At 35.3% G+C, this 17,006-nt stretch overlaps 1 protein-coding gene across 1 annotated transcript in view; it reads right to left on the bottom strand.

Moving 5' to 3' along the window:
- LRBA (LPS responsive beige-like anchor protein) overlaps positions 1–17,006 on the bottom strand; it is a 395,790-nt gene that overhangs the window by 50,357 nt on the left and 328,427 nt on the right. Inside the window, exon 48 of the mRNA XM_050710360.1 lies at positions 8,612–8,779. Within this exon, the coding sequence (XP_050566317.1) occupies positions 8,612–8,779 (168 nt within the window). The remainder of the gene's footprint in view (positions 1–8,611; positions 8,780–17,006) is intronic.

Raw genomic sequence — 17,006 nt, 5'->3', positions numbered from 1 at the left:
TATTTTCTCCTGCTTGCATCGTGAAGAAGTACAGAGGGGAGCACAGAGTAGGATACCTTCCACCACATCTTTAAAAACAAAAACACTAACCCAGCTCTTAAACTGCATCAGGAAATTTTCTGTGAGAATCAAGAAAATTAAGTCTTTTTGTCCTGACAAACCATCATGACAATTATATGGCAGTCATTAAAGTAAAACAGGAAGTAATCACAGTTTGTGAAAATATAAATAGATTCCCCCTTGGGGCCGCATAAGTTGCTCCAATCTGAATATATACATTCCAGGCATATTAAACAGAGGTCTAGCATGGCCTCACTGAAATCTCCAGTTCATGCAGCTGTCCGTCTACTACAGCGTAATCCCAGCTGCCAATCTGAAAGAAACCAGTTAGACAGAGCAGACACAACCAACAGAAACAAATGTCACTCAATAATGTTCAGAGGCACTGGGTTCATGGATAATTTCAAACAGTATCTCTGTCTGGAGCACTGATGTGCTCACTCAAAACACCTAAATCTTTGGCTACTGGAAAGAGGCAGATAAAAAAACTAGAACTAGAAAAACAGGTCTGGAAGTACTTCAAAGAGACTGACAAAGTAAAAAGGGGAAAGAGTCTAAAAAGAAAGCTGAGACAAATTTAAAGACCTGCAAATAATGCTGGATTCAGTACAAGCAAAATCCTAAGCAGCTCTGGGGCTAATTTTTAAAAATCTAACTGTCTCCATTTTATGTGATTACCAAAACCAAAGCTGCCTAATTTCTCTGTTCACTACAGCACTGAAGTTTTCAAGAAAACAACTCATTGCTTTCATTTAAAATCAATAATTATTACATAGAAAGCCGTGGCATTGCAATATGCGTTACCTGGAAGCTTCGCCATTTTTGGCATTGTTCATTCACCCCTTTAAAAAGCAAAGAATAATCTTTAAAACTTGCTTCCTACATACAGTCTAGTTAGCTACTTAGCTGACTCCAAATTTTCTGATATAAAACTTTTTGCTTTGGAAGAAAGCAATTTGTTCCACTCTGTTAGCATTCCATGGAGTTTCTCCAAATTTGATACCATTTCTATTTATTAAATAAAACATTTTGATATGAGGGAGGTTAATACATCCAGCATCCAGTGATCTTAAAAACCCTTTGCATGATCACCTGTTAGAACCTGTAACAAGTGTGAACAAGAAACAAATTAACTCATTTTGCTAAGCTAAGCTAATACATATATTTAAACTAAGGCATAACAAGATCAAACTATCTGTTTTCAAAGTACGGAAAAAATATTATCTCAGAGTTTTCTACTGCAATTATATTTTTTTCATCTAATAAAATGTAATATTAAACTGAGGCTTCATTTTTGGACACTGATTGAGGACAAGCATCTTCAGCATGACCTCAGGTTTCTCACTCACAAAGCAGCTGTTTTCAAATATAACTAACACAGATATATTTGCAGTTATAATGCAGTTTGGTAAATAAATACACCATCTACAGACACAGTGGGAATATTCATGAGCTAGACACACTAGACTACAGTTTGCAAATACAATGAAAACACTCCAAACAAAAATTTTTAGTTTCCCAACTGTTGTACAAGGTATTGATTGGACTGCATAAGGAATCTGCAAATAATCTAAGGATGCTAGCAATACCAAATTAATGAAATATTTGTAGACTGTTTGTCTCCATGTTTGATTCAGGCTCAATGACTTAGTCTTTGAGAACTGTAGCTATTATACACTAGCATATCTCATTCTTTCCACATAGGGAAGAAAAAAAAGATTAAAAAACAAAAAAAAGGAAAAAAATTTCCCTTCAAAAAAGTTGTTTTTGATAGTTTATGAACAATTCTTTTTTCCATCTCTTGTTTACCTTTTTGATTACTTGTTCTTCTTAAATGTTGGCCAACAAATATGTCAGCTATCTAAGGCTGACCAGCCAGGCACAAATTAAAATGAAAAGAGCCCAGGGGGTCTCAAGGCCTCTCTGGCTCTGATAGATCCACAAGACAGGTCAAGCAAGAAGAGGTAAGGGAACTGACTGCACTGAAAATTTCTATCCTTTGAATTACAATCGAACTGAGAAAAAAAGCACTCAGAGCCAAAGAACTTACTTGCACGAGTTACCTCTTTCCATAAAGCTTTACTATTTTTAGTCTAAGCAGTTGTTTGATTCTTATTTTTTTAATCAGGCATCTCAGTCCTACTTCAGATAACTCTAAAATATCACACTTTTTCCTCTTGGATACAAAAGTAGAAGCATCAAATAAAATTAGGATTTATTCTGTAATGAAGAGAACATTCAGGTCAGCTATTTTTCTGGATTGAAACCTAGCTGAATACGTTTATGTCTGTTTCTAAGCAATGTACTTAATACATAAGTTAAGACAAAGGGCAATAAAACCCCATTTGTCATGCCAAACTCTGGGCTAAATAGAATCAAAGAAATGCCACACCTCCCAGATATCACAGCGAACACTTGATTATGTTCAGGTTGCCTGTTTACTCAAACGCCACAGATAAGTCACAGTGAGAGCTGAGATGTGAGAATTCATAGGTAAATAATATGGACCAGTGGCAGTACTGGTGCTCTTGTTATTTTAATACTCCTTTTAAGCAGAAGAAAATACTCATCTTTTCCTGGGAGAATCCCAACATCTCAACAAGCTTATTTCAAGCAATAGAGGGAACTGCTCACCTACAACGGCAACTGAGGCTCTATCTTTACTATGCTATTTTTCTCCGTCTTCCATCAGATCAGCATTTGCTTGCAGTTGACAAGTCCAGCTCTCCTTAGCCACGAAATCAGTATGCTTACTTTAAATATATTCTTCTTAACTCTGGTTGCATACGATATTTTAATACTGATTTTCAATTAGAACTAGACTAAGTCTTAACATTTATTTGGCTTTTCACGCTGTTCCTGTGCTGCACAACGTCAAGCATACCATCTGTGCAACACACTTCTGGCCAGAGATGATTCAGTGATTGTTTCAACAACAGCTTGAATTTTGCCTGCATAAATTCGTTACTTACAGAATTCAACACATTTAAATTTACTGCTCTGTGACAGTATTTTATAATCACTTTATCCCACTTTTTAAAACTCATCACAGCCACAACAAAGACTGTTGCCCAACCTGCTAAAACCAGACTGATCATTTTCCCAACTATTTAGTAAATGTTAACTATGCTATAAATACAAATTGTGTTTATACTTTGTGAAAGATTCACTGCTGTCAGAGTTCTCCAGCTGAGTTAGAGCTGAAATATGCTATTAACTCCCACCATGAGCACAGCTAAAAGAGAGGCCAAAAATGCTTTCTCTGGGATAAGATATCAGATCTGCTACTGCTGTCATGAAACTGGGGTCATGTAAACTAAACATCCTTGTAGCTTCTTTTGGAAAGCACAGAAGTCTCTCAAATTGTAAATATTTAAGAATAAAATTAGACTCATAAGAGATAGGTCTAAGATGCATAAAACTTACCCAACGATATTAATCTGGGGTAACATTTAAAAGCTATTATCCATTAAATAATTTATGCCATATGCCTTAAAACAGAAAATAAAAAGAATAATTTTCTCTCTTTATATAATCAGAAGTGGCACATTGAAATAACATACCAAATGCTATGTCCAAACTGATTCTTCACAATTTCTGAATCTCCTCAGTTCATATGGAAATAAAATATCAATGGTAGAAAGAAAGGTGTCAATAGAATGGAGAAAGCTGTGCTTCCTAATGTTAAACAGACTACCTTCATATAACAAAATGGTACCTTCTTTCCAAAGGAAGAAGTATAAAACAACTGAATCATCTAAGGCTAAGTGCAAGTCACTTTGTAATGAAAGTACATGGAATAGTAATTGGATGGGTCTTACTCTCATGTTTTTCAAACTATTATTGCTAATTCTAAAATCATCAGTCTTCCTTAATTACTGCCTACAATTATCATGCCATATGATATTTTAAAATTTTTTCAGAGAATACAGTTAGGTGCTTTTTGATAAGTATGGTACATAATTTTGTATACCTCCTGAAGCTGAGGGGTTCCTGTAGTAAATCAATATATTCTCCAAGTAATTTTTTGCCTTCTGGCTATAATCTCTTTTCTTTAAGCTTATCTAGTGTTTATGTTAGCCACAGAGGGGTATGAGCGGAGAAATGGACTTTTAATTATAAACTCCAAGTGGAGCCCAAATTCATAATGGTCTTCCCTTACTCTATGCTAGAGGCAATAGAAATTTTTATTCTTCTGACAAAGAAAGTAATAGAATATAAATTAGTCCAAGATACAAATTATTTTCTACAGATTGTGCTTCACTCCTTCATCAGTTGCTTGTCTGAATGGCAGAGAACTAATTCTATCTTAAAAAAAAAAGGCAAAAAAACTTGGACAGCTGTTTCAAAAAGAGAGCAGAATTTGTGATAAGAAGGTGATGCAAATTCTCTCCAGAACCACTGGATGACATTTATCTGTGGTACTGTGACTTCTTACCTCTTCCATGCAGGCACAAAAAAACCCTTCACAGCAAATCTTATGATTGCAAGTTCAGATCAGAATAGTTTTTTCAAGACAGAGTCAACAGAAGGTAGTAATATAGCATACTTCTGCTGGCAAATACTATATTTTCCACAGGAAAGAGATGTGATATTTACTGCTTGTCAACTAACAGCAACATCCCTTTGCAGTTGGAACCTCTTTCAGCGAGATACACAAGTACAAGGATCAGAGTTGATGACAACACTGCTAAAATGGCTTGAGGAAAAAAAGAAGTGGATGAAGGAATGGTCTCTGCAGGGACGACTTGTGCACAGATATGGCAGCAGATGTACTGGATCCCTTGCCTTGCTTCTCCAGTTGTTCCCTTCCCCCACTGGCTCCAGCTCAAACCCTCCTCTCTTGATCTGCTCCCCCCCTCCTGAGATTTGCCTTTGAATTATGCAAGCTTTGCACTCCCCAGGGTTTATCTGCCAAAAGGTAGCATGTGGCCCATGGTTTGCATTTTAGTTTAAAATTTTCGATTATAGAAGTCAGATCCTTTCAAAATACTTTACATCATTTATTCCCATAGGCAGAAAGAATGGCAGGAAAAAATTGTTCACAGCAGTATGAGAGGATGTAAAAGTTCTACATTTTCAGTTAAAAAAAAAAAAAGAAAGAAAAAAAAAAGAAAGAAAGTTGGAATATGGTTTTAATCAAGTAGTTTTCCTTCCTAGACGAGTGCTTCCTTCTTGTAATATATATAACCTGACTGCCTATAAAAATAAAGGTGCCAGTTGGAGCCATTTAGGAGACCTAAGGAAATTCTGCATTAACCTGAACTCCTCCACTCCTCAGTTCCTTCCACTATTATTCTGTGTGTGGCCTCTCCTGAAGAGTTAGGTCACCGATATCCACACACATACCTGTGAAGATACTTCAGAAACATCACGGGCTTCTCATTACTGATGTGGTCCAGGCTTGGCAGCGTATATACTCAGAAACTGTCTTAGTGGAGAAATTGCCATGGTTTGAACACATACTATTATTTCCATATGATACCTAAGCCTGGGTAACTTGCAATATAGAAGTTTCTCCTTTTTTCAGGTTTGCAAAGAAAAATATATATTCCACTACAATTTTCAGGATTTAAAGCCCCAAACCTTGAACTTTATTGCAAGGAGAAAGCTTAAAGCATCCTTTCCAAAACCCAGAAATCTAGAATAAGATTTCTGGTTTAACACTTGCTTAATAAACAGACAGTAAACCTGTGGTGTCATGCCTGCCTAAAAATACTATTAATTGTCCAGATCAGAAACTCATTCGACCTCTAACCGGGAATTTGGTGGAGAAAAGAAGAAATATTTTCTGGCAAGCTGACTGAAGGAGAAAAATAAATGCTGATTGAAGCTGCTTGGCAGTACAGAATGTTAGCGTAGGTCCTCAGGGAGATGGATTAGTAAGCAGGAAGAAGGTGAGGCTGTCAAAGGTGCATGATAAATTCATTTAGCACATAGATATAGAATGATTATGCACATAGATATACACACAAGCAGATTTTTTATTACTTTCATCTTTACTCACAAGTAAAAACAGAATAACTTACCATTGGTGATGACACTCATTAAATCTCTTTGCACGGTTATCAATATCATACCAGAGCTGATCATATGTACCATTTCAAATTACATATACACGTGTATACAATACAAAAATATGCTATTACAAAATAAATATAAGTAGGAAAGGATGCTTTACTAACCAGGAATCTTTCTACTGTTGGAATATCCTTAGACCTGCTTAAAAATAAGGCTGAAAAATGCTAAATAAAGATATTCCATTGGACCAATCTTCAAATAACACAGAATAAAAGTACTACAGATAACATTCATTCTGCTGTCTGCATTTATCAGTACGTATTTTTTACATCATCAGTAGTGTTTCAAAATTCTGCGTCTGCTAAGCTACTCCGTTATTATGAACTCAACATCAGTGATTTCTCCCTCTCCTGTTTTCATTTTAATACGCTACTCAGTTCAGCCAGTACAGAACAAATCAGAAATAAGAAACGTAGAAGTGACATAAAAAAAAAAGCCATACTCAAAAGATTTGGTAACAAAATATATTAATATATTTATAGAGGTACAAAATGCCTCTCTAACTGAGACAATCCACACTTCCAGACAGATTTGTAACTACTTTGTTGGTCTTAAATTAGTGTTGGTTTTTTTTTCAGGCTATGACACAAGGAAAAGAGATCACAGTTAAACTGATAATAGAGCTGCTCTAGAAAAATTCAAAACTACTTAAAATGTGTGTCTGGAAAGCTGCTCTTTTGATTAGTATTACTTCAATTTGTACCTTCATCATTTCACTTCTTTAAAAAATACATGCCTTAGTAAAAAGTTACATTTATGTTATGTTGTGTGAATCATAAAAAATAAAATCAAATAATAATATAAAATATCTGAAGACATACTCTCTAACCTATATTTCCCATAGGTGTATCAAACTTAAGAATGAAGACTGAACTAATATGAATTTTTACACAATACCCAGTCTATTTTTTTTTGAGCTCACACTTAAACCTACCACTTCAAGAGTCCAATAAATACTATTACATTGTAAGAGTATTTTCTTATCAGTGTACAAGGAAACAGTGATAAACATTATCAATGAAATGAGAAAATGACAGGGTGAACAGTATCAACTAGTATCTGTGGGTCAATAACTGTTTCAAACCTGGTTAATACAATTTTCCTTAAAAGCCAAACGTTCCAATATATTTTTTCTTAGCTCATTGGAATGCAATGATGTGCAATGTCTGTATTTTAGCTCCAAGTGGACCAAGATGAAGTCTGCAGACTGTCTGCAGCCGAAATAACACTGACAACCAGCCATAACTTCTGCTACTAACGCCAGTCCTCACATACCTCTACATGCCCTGCACACCCCCGAGCCTTTCCACTGCCCCACTTTCCTCCCAGCCACAACCCACACTGTTGCTATGACATGACTTTCTCTACAGAGGGTGTCAAGGTGTCCCAACAGTCAGATGGCTGGTATGTACAGAAAAAACAGCATTATTGAAAATAATAATCACTTACTTCTCGCACCTTCTTTCAACAAACAATAAATGACAAGAAACTTACCTTAGGATTAGTCTACAATTCTACAGTGAACTTCAAGCCTAACATTTGTAAATAGAAATATAATTGTTCTTTCTTTTTTAACCTGTTTGCAAATATATTTCCTGCTGGTATACATCTAGCCACACTTTTAAATAAAATTGTTAACAGCATTCATATCACTTTGTTCTCAGTGACTTAGAATATTTTACTGCAAAGTACCAGTTACATTTATTCTCTAATTAATATACTTACAGCTATTTTTAGTTCTGGTCTATTGACTGAACAGAGGAAGTAAAACCTCTCAAAAATAACTTTTAATCACCCTCCCCACACCCTCTTTTTTTTTTTTCTTTTGGAAAACAGCTGTTTAGGTGGAGGAGGGAGTTGTTTTCAAGCCCACAGTAACATTAAGATATTTTATCAAATAGATTTTTCTCAATGGTGATGAGCCTGAGTAAAAGACGCAATCTTTCCACAGTTCAAATATTTACTTTTGCTTATCAAAAATACAGGACAAGTTACTATTAATTTGATAGCAAGCTAAATAAAAATAATGGAAGCTACAAAACTATAGAGTGCTTGATATGCACTCCACATGCAGGATTGCATTAAAAGACAATTGTTAAAACTGTGGAATTTAATTCAAAAGTGCAAACCAAGATTGCCCACGGTCTTCTTCCATTAAGGTCCTGCATTAGTGAGAAGAACGCCTGCCCTCAGAGCAAATAAAGCAGTCCTTGAACATTTATTTTCATACTGGTGTGGCTGAATCTAGGTGCACAAAGTTTAAGAACAACTTGCGTGCTTGTTCTACTTTTGCATGCTGTGATGACTGGTTCAGGCACCTTGCATTTGTCTGGCCTGTAGCCAAACCACAAGAGAAAGCAAAGATTTGAGCATTCACTGGTAGACCTAAACAATGTGGAGTCTTTACACTTTCAACAGTACCAAAGGTTAACAAAGATTTTGCTTTTCTACATTTGAAGTACAAACTTACCTCTCTCAATACAGGATCTGTTATTGAACTTAAATTAACAGCTCCTTCGTAAGTCAAATAGTAGAATACATTCAGGGACCTAGCAGCCTCTGGCCCTTGCTGTTTGTAGCCAAAAATCAGATCAATCCACTGATGAAGCTGGCAGGAAACAAACTCACTTTCTAATGCCTGTAAAAAAACACACACAAAGTATATAAACTTGAGTTTGACAGATAGTCATCATTTCTTAGTAGTAGAAGTATTTTGAATAGCATGCAAAATTATCTTAACAAGTCTCACTACAAAATTGGTAACAATAGTTTAAAATTATATTTTTTTAAAAAAACGGCCCCGCAAAAGATGACGGGGTCTCCTGACTAACCCTACTCTACTTCCTGCTCACTGTGAGATCTTGCTGTTTACACTATAATAGTGGGAATAAGAGCAAAGCAGTAAGTGGAAAGCATTTATGCATTTAGAGGCAGACAGGCTAAGTTTTCATGAACTCTCACAATAAAGTTGTGTTTTTTCTACGTGTGATCTTCACAATGAATAATAACAGCATGTTAATCTGATTGTGACAGACGGACAGAAGACTGACAGATCCAGGGAAACTCAACTAACTAGGAGTGTCAGGGTACAAAATATTTACATGCTGAAATATCAGCCTGCTAATACTTTTATGCATTTCTTGTATATGTCTCTTAGACAAGCCTTTACAGAAATGGTATTAGGATGCTGAATGATAAAGCCACTTTCCTGAAGATGTTATCCAGTTACAATCCAATCCCTCAAACAAAAGCATCTAAACCGTAATGGATCTCTCCATAACGGTATTAGAAATAGTACAAATACATTAAAAGATGACTTAAAAATCATTGTAATCTAAAGAGTTAATTCACCTAGGTTAAATTGCTAGCAGAATTTGTTTTCACTATTTCACACAGAGGATTCAATATCTTTTTTATTTTAATGAGTAGATGAAACAATGCAACAGAGTCTGATAATCTCTTCATCTAAAGAAACTAATAGTATTTTCCTTGTAAAGGAAATTCCTAATTTTGAGCAGAGGAAGTTAAAATTAATCTGAAAACCAAGGAAATCACTCTGCAAGTTGCACACAAAAATGATGGGTTTGTTTCATTAACTGATGCCTGAAAACAACATTTAAATTGACACATAAAAACAGCAATTGTCTTAATTTGTGTGGTGCACACCACACAAAAGCCCTAAATATGTTCAAATTAGAGCAAGCTGCTTGATTGTCACTGCAGCCTTGTGTCATATTAATGCATGACAAACATTAAACCATACACTTAAATGGCAATTTATATCATTTAAATGTTTACTGCCACGCCAGATCATCACTCATTTAAATGTGACTTTCTGACAGCTAATTTCAGTTAATTTTCCTCGATTCACTTAATTAGAACTTTCAATCAAGAAAAGACCTGTACATATCTCCTACTTCATATCATTCTTTTTTATTATTGTTTTTTATTAGGATTCCAGCTATTGAACTGCTGAAAGCATTCTTTAAAATGAATGACCACAAAGGATAGTAACTCTTTGGATGATCATATGGAAATACCATATAACATATATGCTTAGACAGGATTTTTCATGCTTTTTTAATTTATTTTTCTTTTTTTGTTTGTTTTTAAATTAAAAAAATGTTTAGACACAGACACACAATCAAAACTATAAAAAACCACACGCAGGCCAATTAAAAATTAATGATTTCAAAATTGTTTAATAAGATAAAACCAGTCAGGAGTCTCATGAGTGTCCATAATACTACAATGTGCAGCCATAAAATCCTACAGGGCTCAGCAAATGACAATGATAGGAATTAATTTTCTTGCTATCCTGCTAAAATTTTTTAACCCTAGAACATACTTACTGTTATCATTACAACTATTTAGTGTCAGGGAAAAATAGTTTTAAGGGCCTGTGACTTTTTTTTTTTAATATCTATGTTTAGTATGTGCAGAGGTTGTTCCTTTTTCCTTTTCCCCAAAAGCTAGATTTGTAATGGGTTGTACTACACTCACAAAGCACCTGGACATGAATAACTAAAGGAATATCATTCTGCAATCTCTACAGATTAACAGACACCTAAATCTGACTTTTCCTAAAAAAGCAGAACCAAAACACACTCTTTGTCTTTACCTGGAATGGTTTGTAGCCATCCGGGAAGTACTTTCTTTTTCAAGTTTAAAAATAATTTACACTTGTAATTTAAACAGATTCAAAACTAGACCATTCTCTTTTATTTCTTTTTTCCATATTAGGCCATTTTAGACCATCTTCCTCATTTGCCAAATCACAGCTACAACAGCTAAACAAAAAATGACTACAGTCAACATCAATACCCAGGGCCCTGAAGGACAGACCAAATATAGCACACAAATTCAGACGATAAATAAGCTTGCCTGTCATTTCAGATACACAGTTAAGCTGTTGGTTGCAGGGAGGTGCTTATTCTATGATCCCACTGACAGAGGAAGAATAGTTAGCAGACTGTACACTGATTTAAAAATAAAGCAAATTTTCAGGGAAAACAACACAAGGTACCAGAGTGTGATGTGCATCATAAGCACACTGGTATATACAATTTAAGAGGGGCACTGCTTAATAAAAAATCTGAAAAGTGAAAAAGTTCCAATGTGCATAAAGTACTAAAAAGGAGTTCTTTAAAAACTTTTTACTGTTAGCATTTGCCTCTTGCAAAACTAAACCAAGGGTATAGAATGCTAAGCATTTAGGATTACTTAAGCGTCTAGGACAGACAGTGCTCATTAAGGCTCTAGTTAAATATGGCATGTAGCTATGGGATCCTAGTATCCTTCCCAGGCTGCTCTTAAAGCTACCCAATCAATTGCCAGCACTCCCACTGCAGGCTGAGTACATCATTTACACCCACTGCATGCTCACGGTAAAACACGTAAAACAAGAAAATCCTCTAAAATGTCCAGCCTAACACAGTAATATTCAGTCCTATTGAGTTATTGTAAAATAAATCAGTGCCTAATGCCCAATTGTTAAGGAGCAAATAAGACCGTGAAAAGACTGTCACGTGAAGCCCCACACAAATTGTCAATTCTGTCCACAGGGACTCATATTAACTTTGACAAACTGTCTTGGGGTTGATATCTGTTTCTTTAATGAGATCTATTAGGCAGAGACTAAAACACTTGAGATACGCTAAAAAGTACAGTATACAGATGTCAAACACAAACACCTATTAGTAACTTTCATTTCTCCATTCCCAAGGTAGAAACGCTTCAGAAACATTGAAACACTGAAGCTTTGATCTTATCAGAGCTTATCAGGAAATGTTTGTTTATTCATAAATATTTTTCAGATGTACAATCTGATATCACTAAGAGTAACTAAAATTACTTCTTTGAGAATGACTCTGAAATGCTTTATTTTGTGTGCATCTTTTTATGCCCTGTTTTCTGAAAGGAATGAATGGAGAATAATCTGCTGAAGACTATCAGTGCAACATCGATACAAACAATCTAGCAAAACACAGTCAGAGAAGAGCGATGGAAATACAAAACTAGCACATTAGAAAAGATTTCCCCCCCTCCCTTTTTTTTGAATAGAAATCCTCTGACCATTTATTATGATATATTTTCCCAAACAATGTTATACCTCTGGAATCAAAATTTGTACCTGTAAAGTAACTACCACGGGCCTTTGCTCTCTACTTTTCTTTCTCTTTTATTTCTGTACGCCTGTAAGGACATACAGCAGATGAAATTATGTCTGTTAAAAATGAATATATACTTGAGATTGGGATGTGCCAATGCTGAAATCAGATGGAAGTATTAACTGTATTTCTCTTCACTAGACAGAGACAGCAAAGAAGTCCTACCTATACAAAATGTGTTTTACGTAATTAAAATTAAAGTAGAAACTTTTGATTAGACAACAAAACTGTTTCTCCAACATGAATAACCTTTCCTACTCATGCAATTATAAAAAATCCAGGAAAATATTACTTTGGCTAGTAAGAAATTACCAATCTCAAGTACCAATAATTGCCTATTATCTCAAAGGGGCTAAGTATTTTAATTTCTCTTTGAAGTAAGGAATCTCCTTTGTAATATTTAAAATAAAAGACTTTTTAAAAGAAAAAAAAAAAAAAACACTTTACATTTGAAAAATATTAATGTATGAACAGAAAAGCAGGATTTAGGATTTCACACATTTTTAGCACAAACATAATTTTGATGTGAAAAATTCTCTTCCTGAGTAACCACAAAGCACCCACGTAACAGAAGTACGAGGTAACTACTTCACAGTCATTAAGTATGTATTCTGGCTTGGAAGTATGTCTGTGTACATACTTTTGAAAAAAAAAAAAACACAAACATGTTGGTTTGCACATATTGCATGTGCAAGCTTTCAGACACTAGCTGGTAATGCTGCCTTAACATTGATATATGACCTTTGTAAGTTACAATGAAGAAGGCTGGTTTTTTCAGCCTAATTAGAACTGTTTCAAATTTTCCTGCTAAATATATGATAGAAAGTCCTTTCAACTTTTTTTTTATTATTATTCTAGAGTTTCTTTCCATGTCAACTTTGTTCCAATCAAAATATGTTTTGAATTAAATGATTTTGATTCAATATGTGGATCACATTTCACTTCTAAGATTTAAAGTCCAAAAAGGAAAAGTTTAGGCTGTTCAAACAAAGCAAAAGCAGCCACTTTGCGGAAAGCTATTCACATTTACCAAGACTGACAAATTGTTTGTGTGCACCATTAGGTCTAGTTTCTGCAATAGTTGCCAGATTTCCTGTCCTCCTAATAACACATTAACTCTTGAAGTGCTGGCTTTATCTTTTGAGGTTTCTCAGTGACCACTAGTATTCAGAAGTAAGCTACAAACTACACTTTCACTAGAAACACTATTTGATCACTTGGGTATACAGCTGAGGAGAAAAAAAAAAGAAAAAAAAAAGAGTATAAAAATCTACTAGAAAGATACTGAACTCCAGCCTGCCTTGAAGATATCAGGAGGAGGAGGAAGAGGACAGCAGACATACTAAGGAGAAAACTCAGAGTTTTGCATGAGGTAATGCAAATTTCAAAAGGATGAAACAGACACAAAGCTTTTTACATGATCGCTGGTTTCTAAATTGCTGCTACATAACTGTTCCAAGCGGATTGTTACAACTATACTACACAGAGTTTTATTTACTGTATTTTGCAATTTGTATTAAAAATTAAATACTTTAGACAGACAGCACTTATTTTACATCTTAAGTTACATGAACAATCTCATTCCCTTTAATTTGTGTTCCCTTTGTTTTAAAATGCTGCCCAGAAGTGAACTGCCAATGCATTCTTCATTGGTGTTACAACCAAAGTTAGCATTTTATTTTGTTTCTGTTACTGGTCACCAATATCATGATAAAACAGAAAAAAAAAAAAAAACTCTGGAAAATACCATCTTAATAAATAGTTTTAACTCATGTTTTACACGAGACTGATCTTAAAGAACAAAGAGTATCAAAAACCTGAGAAGGTCATACTTAAGAGACCTCTGGAAGATAAACTTCCCTTCCTGTGCTCCCTCTACTTGTCTGTATTTATCAATAAGGTACTAAGTAATGACAACAGAGAATTTTTGTGTAATAGTGTAACTGAATGAAAAAGCATTTTCTGTTGAGATACATTCTGCATAAACAGCATGTAAACAATGAAAAATATTTTGCAATCTAATGACTCAAGATCTCACTTGAATTTATGTAATTATTACCAAAACAAGAGTGAATTAGCAGAATGTTTACCTAAAAATCTTGAGTACTTCTTTTGGCAATTTCTATAGTCAGTCCCCAACTGTCATTTTGTAGTTGAAAACAGACAGGTCTGACAGCTGTTATATATTTCATAAAATGAAAGCTACTTTTCCTTTGAAATTCGGCTTTAACCTCAACTGAAATGTCTATCACTAGATGCAGGAATAAAAGATTTAGCTGAATATGAAAACTTGCCCTGAAGCATTCTTAGCTGTTCTTCTGTTAACGGCAGTGATCACCCTTACAAAATATATTTTTTAGTATATGCAACTGGCTAAGCATACCCATGATAACCTGCAAATTTGAGAGCAATATTTTAAGGTAAAATTGCTACAATTTACCACAACCAGTATATAGATAAACTGACCAAATGCTGCATTTCTACTGTTAAGTTTCAAAGTTTAGACATCTATCTCAAAGTGTCAACAGTGGAAACATTTACACAATTTACAATTTACAATTACACAATTTACACAATTGCTTAACTTTACTCATGAGCAACTTCATGGCCTTCATAGTAGAACAATGCCTGGCTTGTAGGATCTCTTATGTTATCCGTTGTAAGAAGAAACAAGCATATGGCTATTAGAACATTTGGAGAGCCAAACTTAAAAACAAGATTCAAAAGATGATACTACAGTGTAAAGAAACCAAAAGCAGATTAAAGAAAGCCAACATGCGTGCCAAAAGCAGTGCAGTTATAACATCACACTGAATAAGTGCTGATTTGCTCACATTACATGTCATCGGTATACCTTTTTCCCTGAGCATGTCTCCACTGGTACTTGACAGTTAATGAACTATAAATTCACATGCTGGCTTACCTCACTTGTTCACATATTCCATCAGTGATGATTGTGACAATACTACCTTCCCCACCGAAAGAAAGAGTGGACAAAACCTGTCTCAGCCAACTGGCTCCATAAGAAAACAGATGCTTTTCAAAAGGCATACCAGCAGTGACCCCTTCCTAATAGCTGGATTTCCTCTCAGCCAGAAGACTCAGAAGACTTGTGATAGGAACAAAAAAAGGATCATGAGGACTTTATTAAACTTCCCTACATGAAAAATAATATATAAAAGCCATAATTAATTACAGTCGTAGAATCACACAGCTATTATTCATAAGCATGATAACACTGATACATATGGGGCTTGCATTTGTCCTTCTCTAGAGATACGCAGAAAATCTAAACACAACTGGTTAGATAACCATAAGCATTTCTTGCTAGAAATATGGCTAAAAGCAAGTATTTGTAACAGCAGGAAGTGCTGGTGATTTCCACCATTTCCACCTCTTCCCAGCCCTGAATTTTTTTCCATGCTTAAAATGCCTGCTACATTGTTGGAGGATTCTCTTCCTCAGAAAATATCAGCAACGTCCAAAGCCCAAGACAGGCTGGATGAGGATCCCTTTTGAAAATCCTCACATACAGCACCAAAAAGAGGCAGGAAGCTCCCTCCTCCCTGAAAATCAGTAATTCCTGTCAGTTCCTCCAGCACTTGCCTGCACGAAGACTGACAGCCTGGATCTGGAACCTATTACCCATGGAAGCACAGACTGTTAACCACACAGCTGACAGTTGGCTCAGTCAAATTAGTTTAAATGAAGTTTTGTATTAAAAAACCAAACAACAAAATCCCCCAAGATATGACTACATTTCACAGTGCAGTGTTGGGTACTGACAGAGCTGACTGAGCTGGCAGCAGGGCTGTGCCATCGGGTTAGCACAGCATGCTGCCAAGCTAACACAACCTTTCTCTCAGGTTAATGCAGGTACATGGCTTCCAACACTTCAGCTACCTCGCATACCCCTAACCAGAGGTCTTCTGTATGGCATCTTCTTGTGCCTTGTCACCATGATCACAGTTGCTTCCAAATGTCAAGTACTAGCCAAAGGCAAACTGAAAGGTCAGAGTACTGCACGCTTCCAAAGGGGCATTTGTCATAGCAAACAGAGAGAGATTCACCTTTTCATGTTACAGATTCTTTCTCAGTAGCAGAGAGGTGCAAAACACACACTACAAAACATTAAACTATGTCAAATTTGCTTGCCTTTCAGGCTGAACAAATATCTGCTTTTTCACTGAAGACAGAAACAGATGAAACTGAAATTCAGAAAAGTGTTACGGCCAGAGTACGCTTACCCAGTGTTAGGGCTTTAGCTTACTTTTTTTAAATGAATATATAGCTTGCATAATTGTTATGTAATGGATGCTGAAACTTAGTGAATACAGTGAAGGTCATGAAGTTATAGAAAATGTCTAAAACATGAACAGAACTCGCATGATCAAAATGCAGAAAAGGTTTATATCAGCACAGACAAAACTACACTTGAAACAGCTTTCATGTTAAGTATTAGGCTGTGCGCTACAGGTTTTGATCTCACTTAATCCTCAAATTAAAGTTTAAGCCTACACATACTGTCTGATTAACAACAGCACAATACGTTTCACACTGGGAGACACTGGTGATTTTTTACTATGTATTTTGCATCTAAATGTGCTCATACATTTTTCCCTTCTGATTTACTCTGTAATCCCTAGAAGTCAATTGTTGCTTTATTTTTGCGCTCTGTTTCAACAGCTTGCAGCA

This window comes from Cygnus atratus, chromosome 4, assembly GCF_013377495.2.
Source record: "Cygnus atratus isolate AKBS03 ecotype Queensland, Australia chromosome 4, CAtr_DNAZoo_HiC_assembly, whole genome shotgun sequence".
NCBI classification, from domain to species: domain Eukaryota; kingdom Metazoa; phylum Chordata; class Aves; order Anseriformes; family Anatidae; genus Cygnus; species Cygnus atratus.
This window is presented reverse-complemented; position numbering and strand designations above follow the sequence as displayed.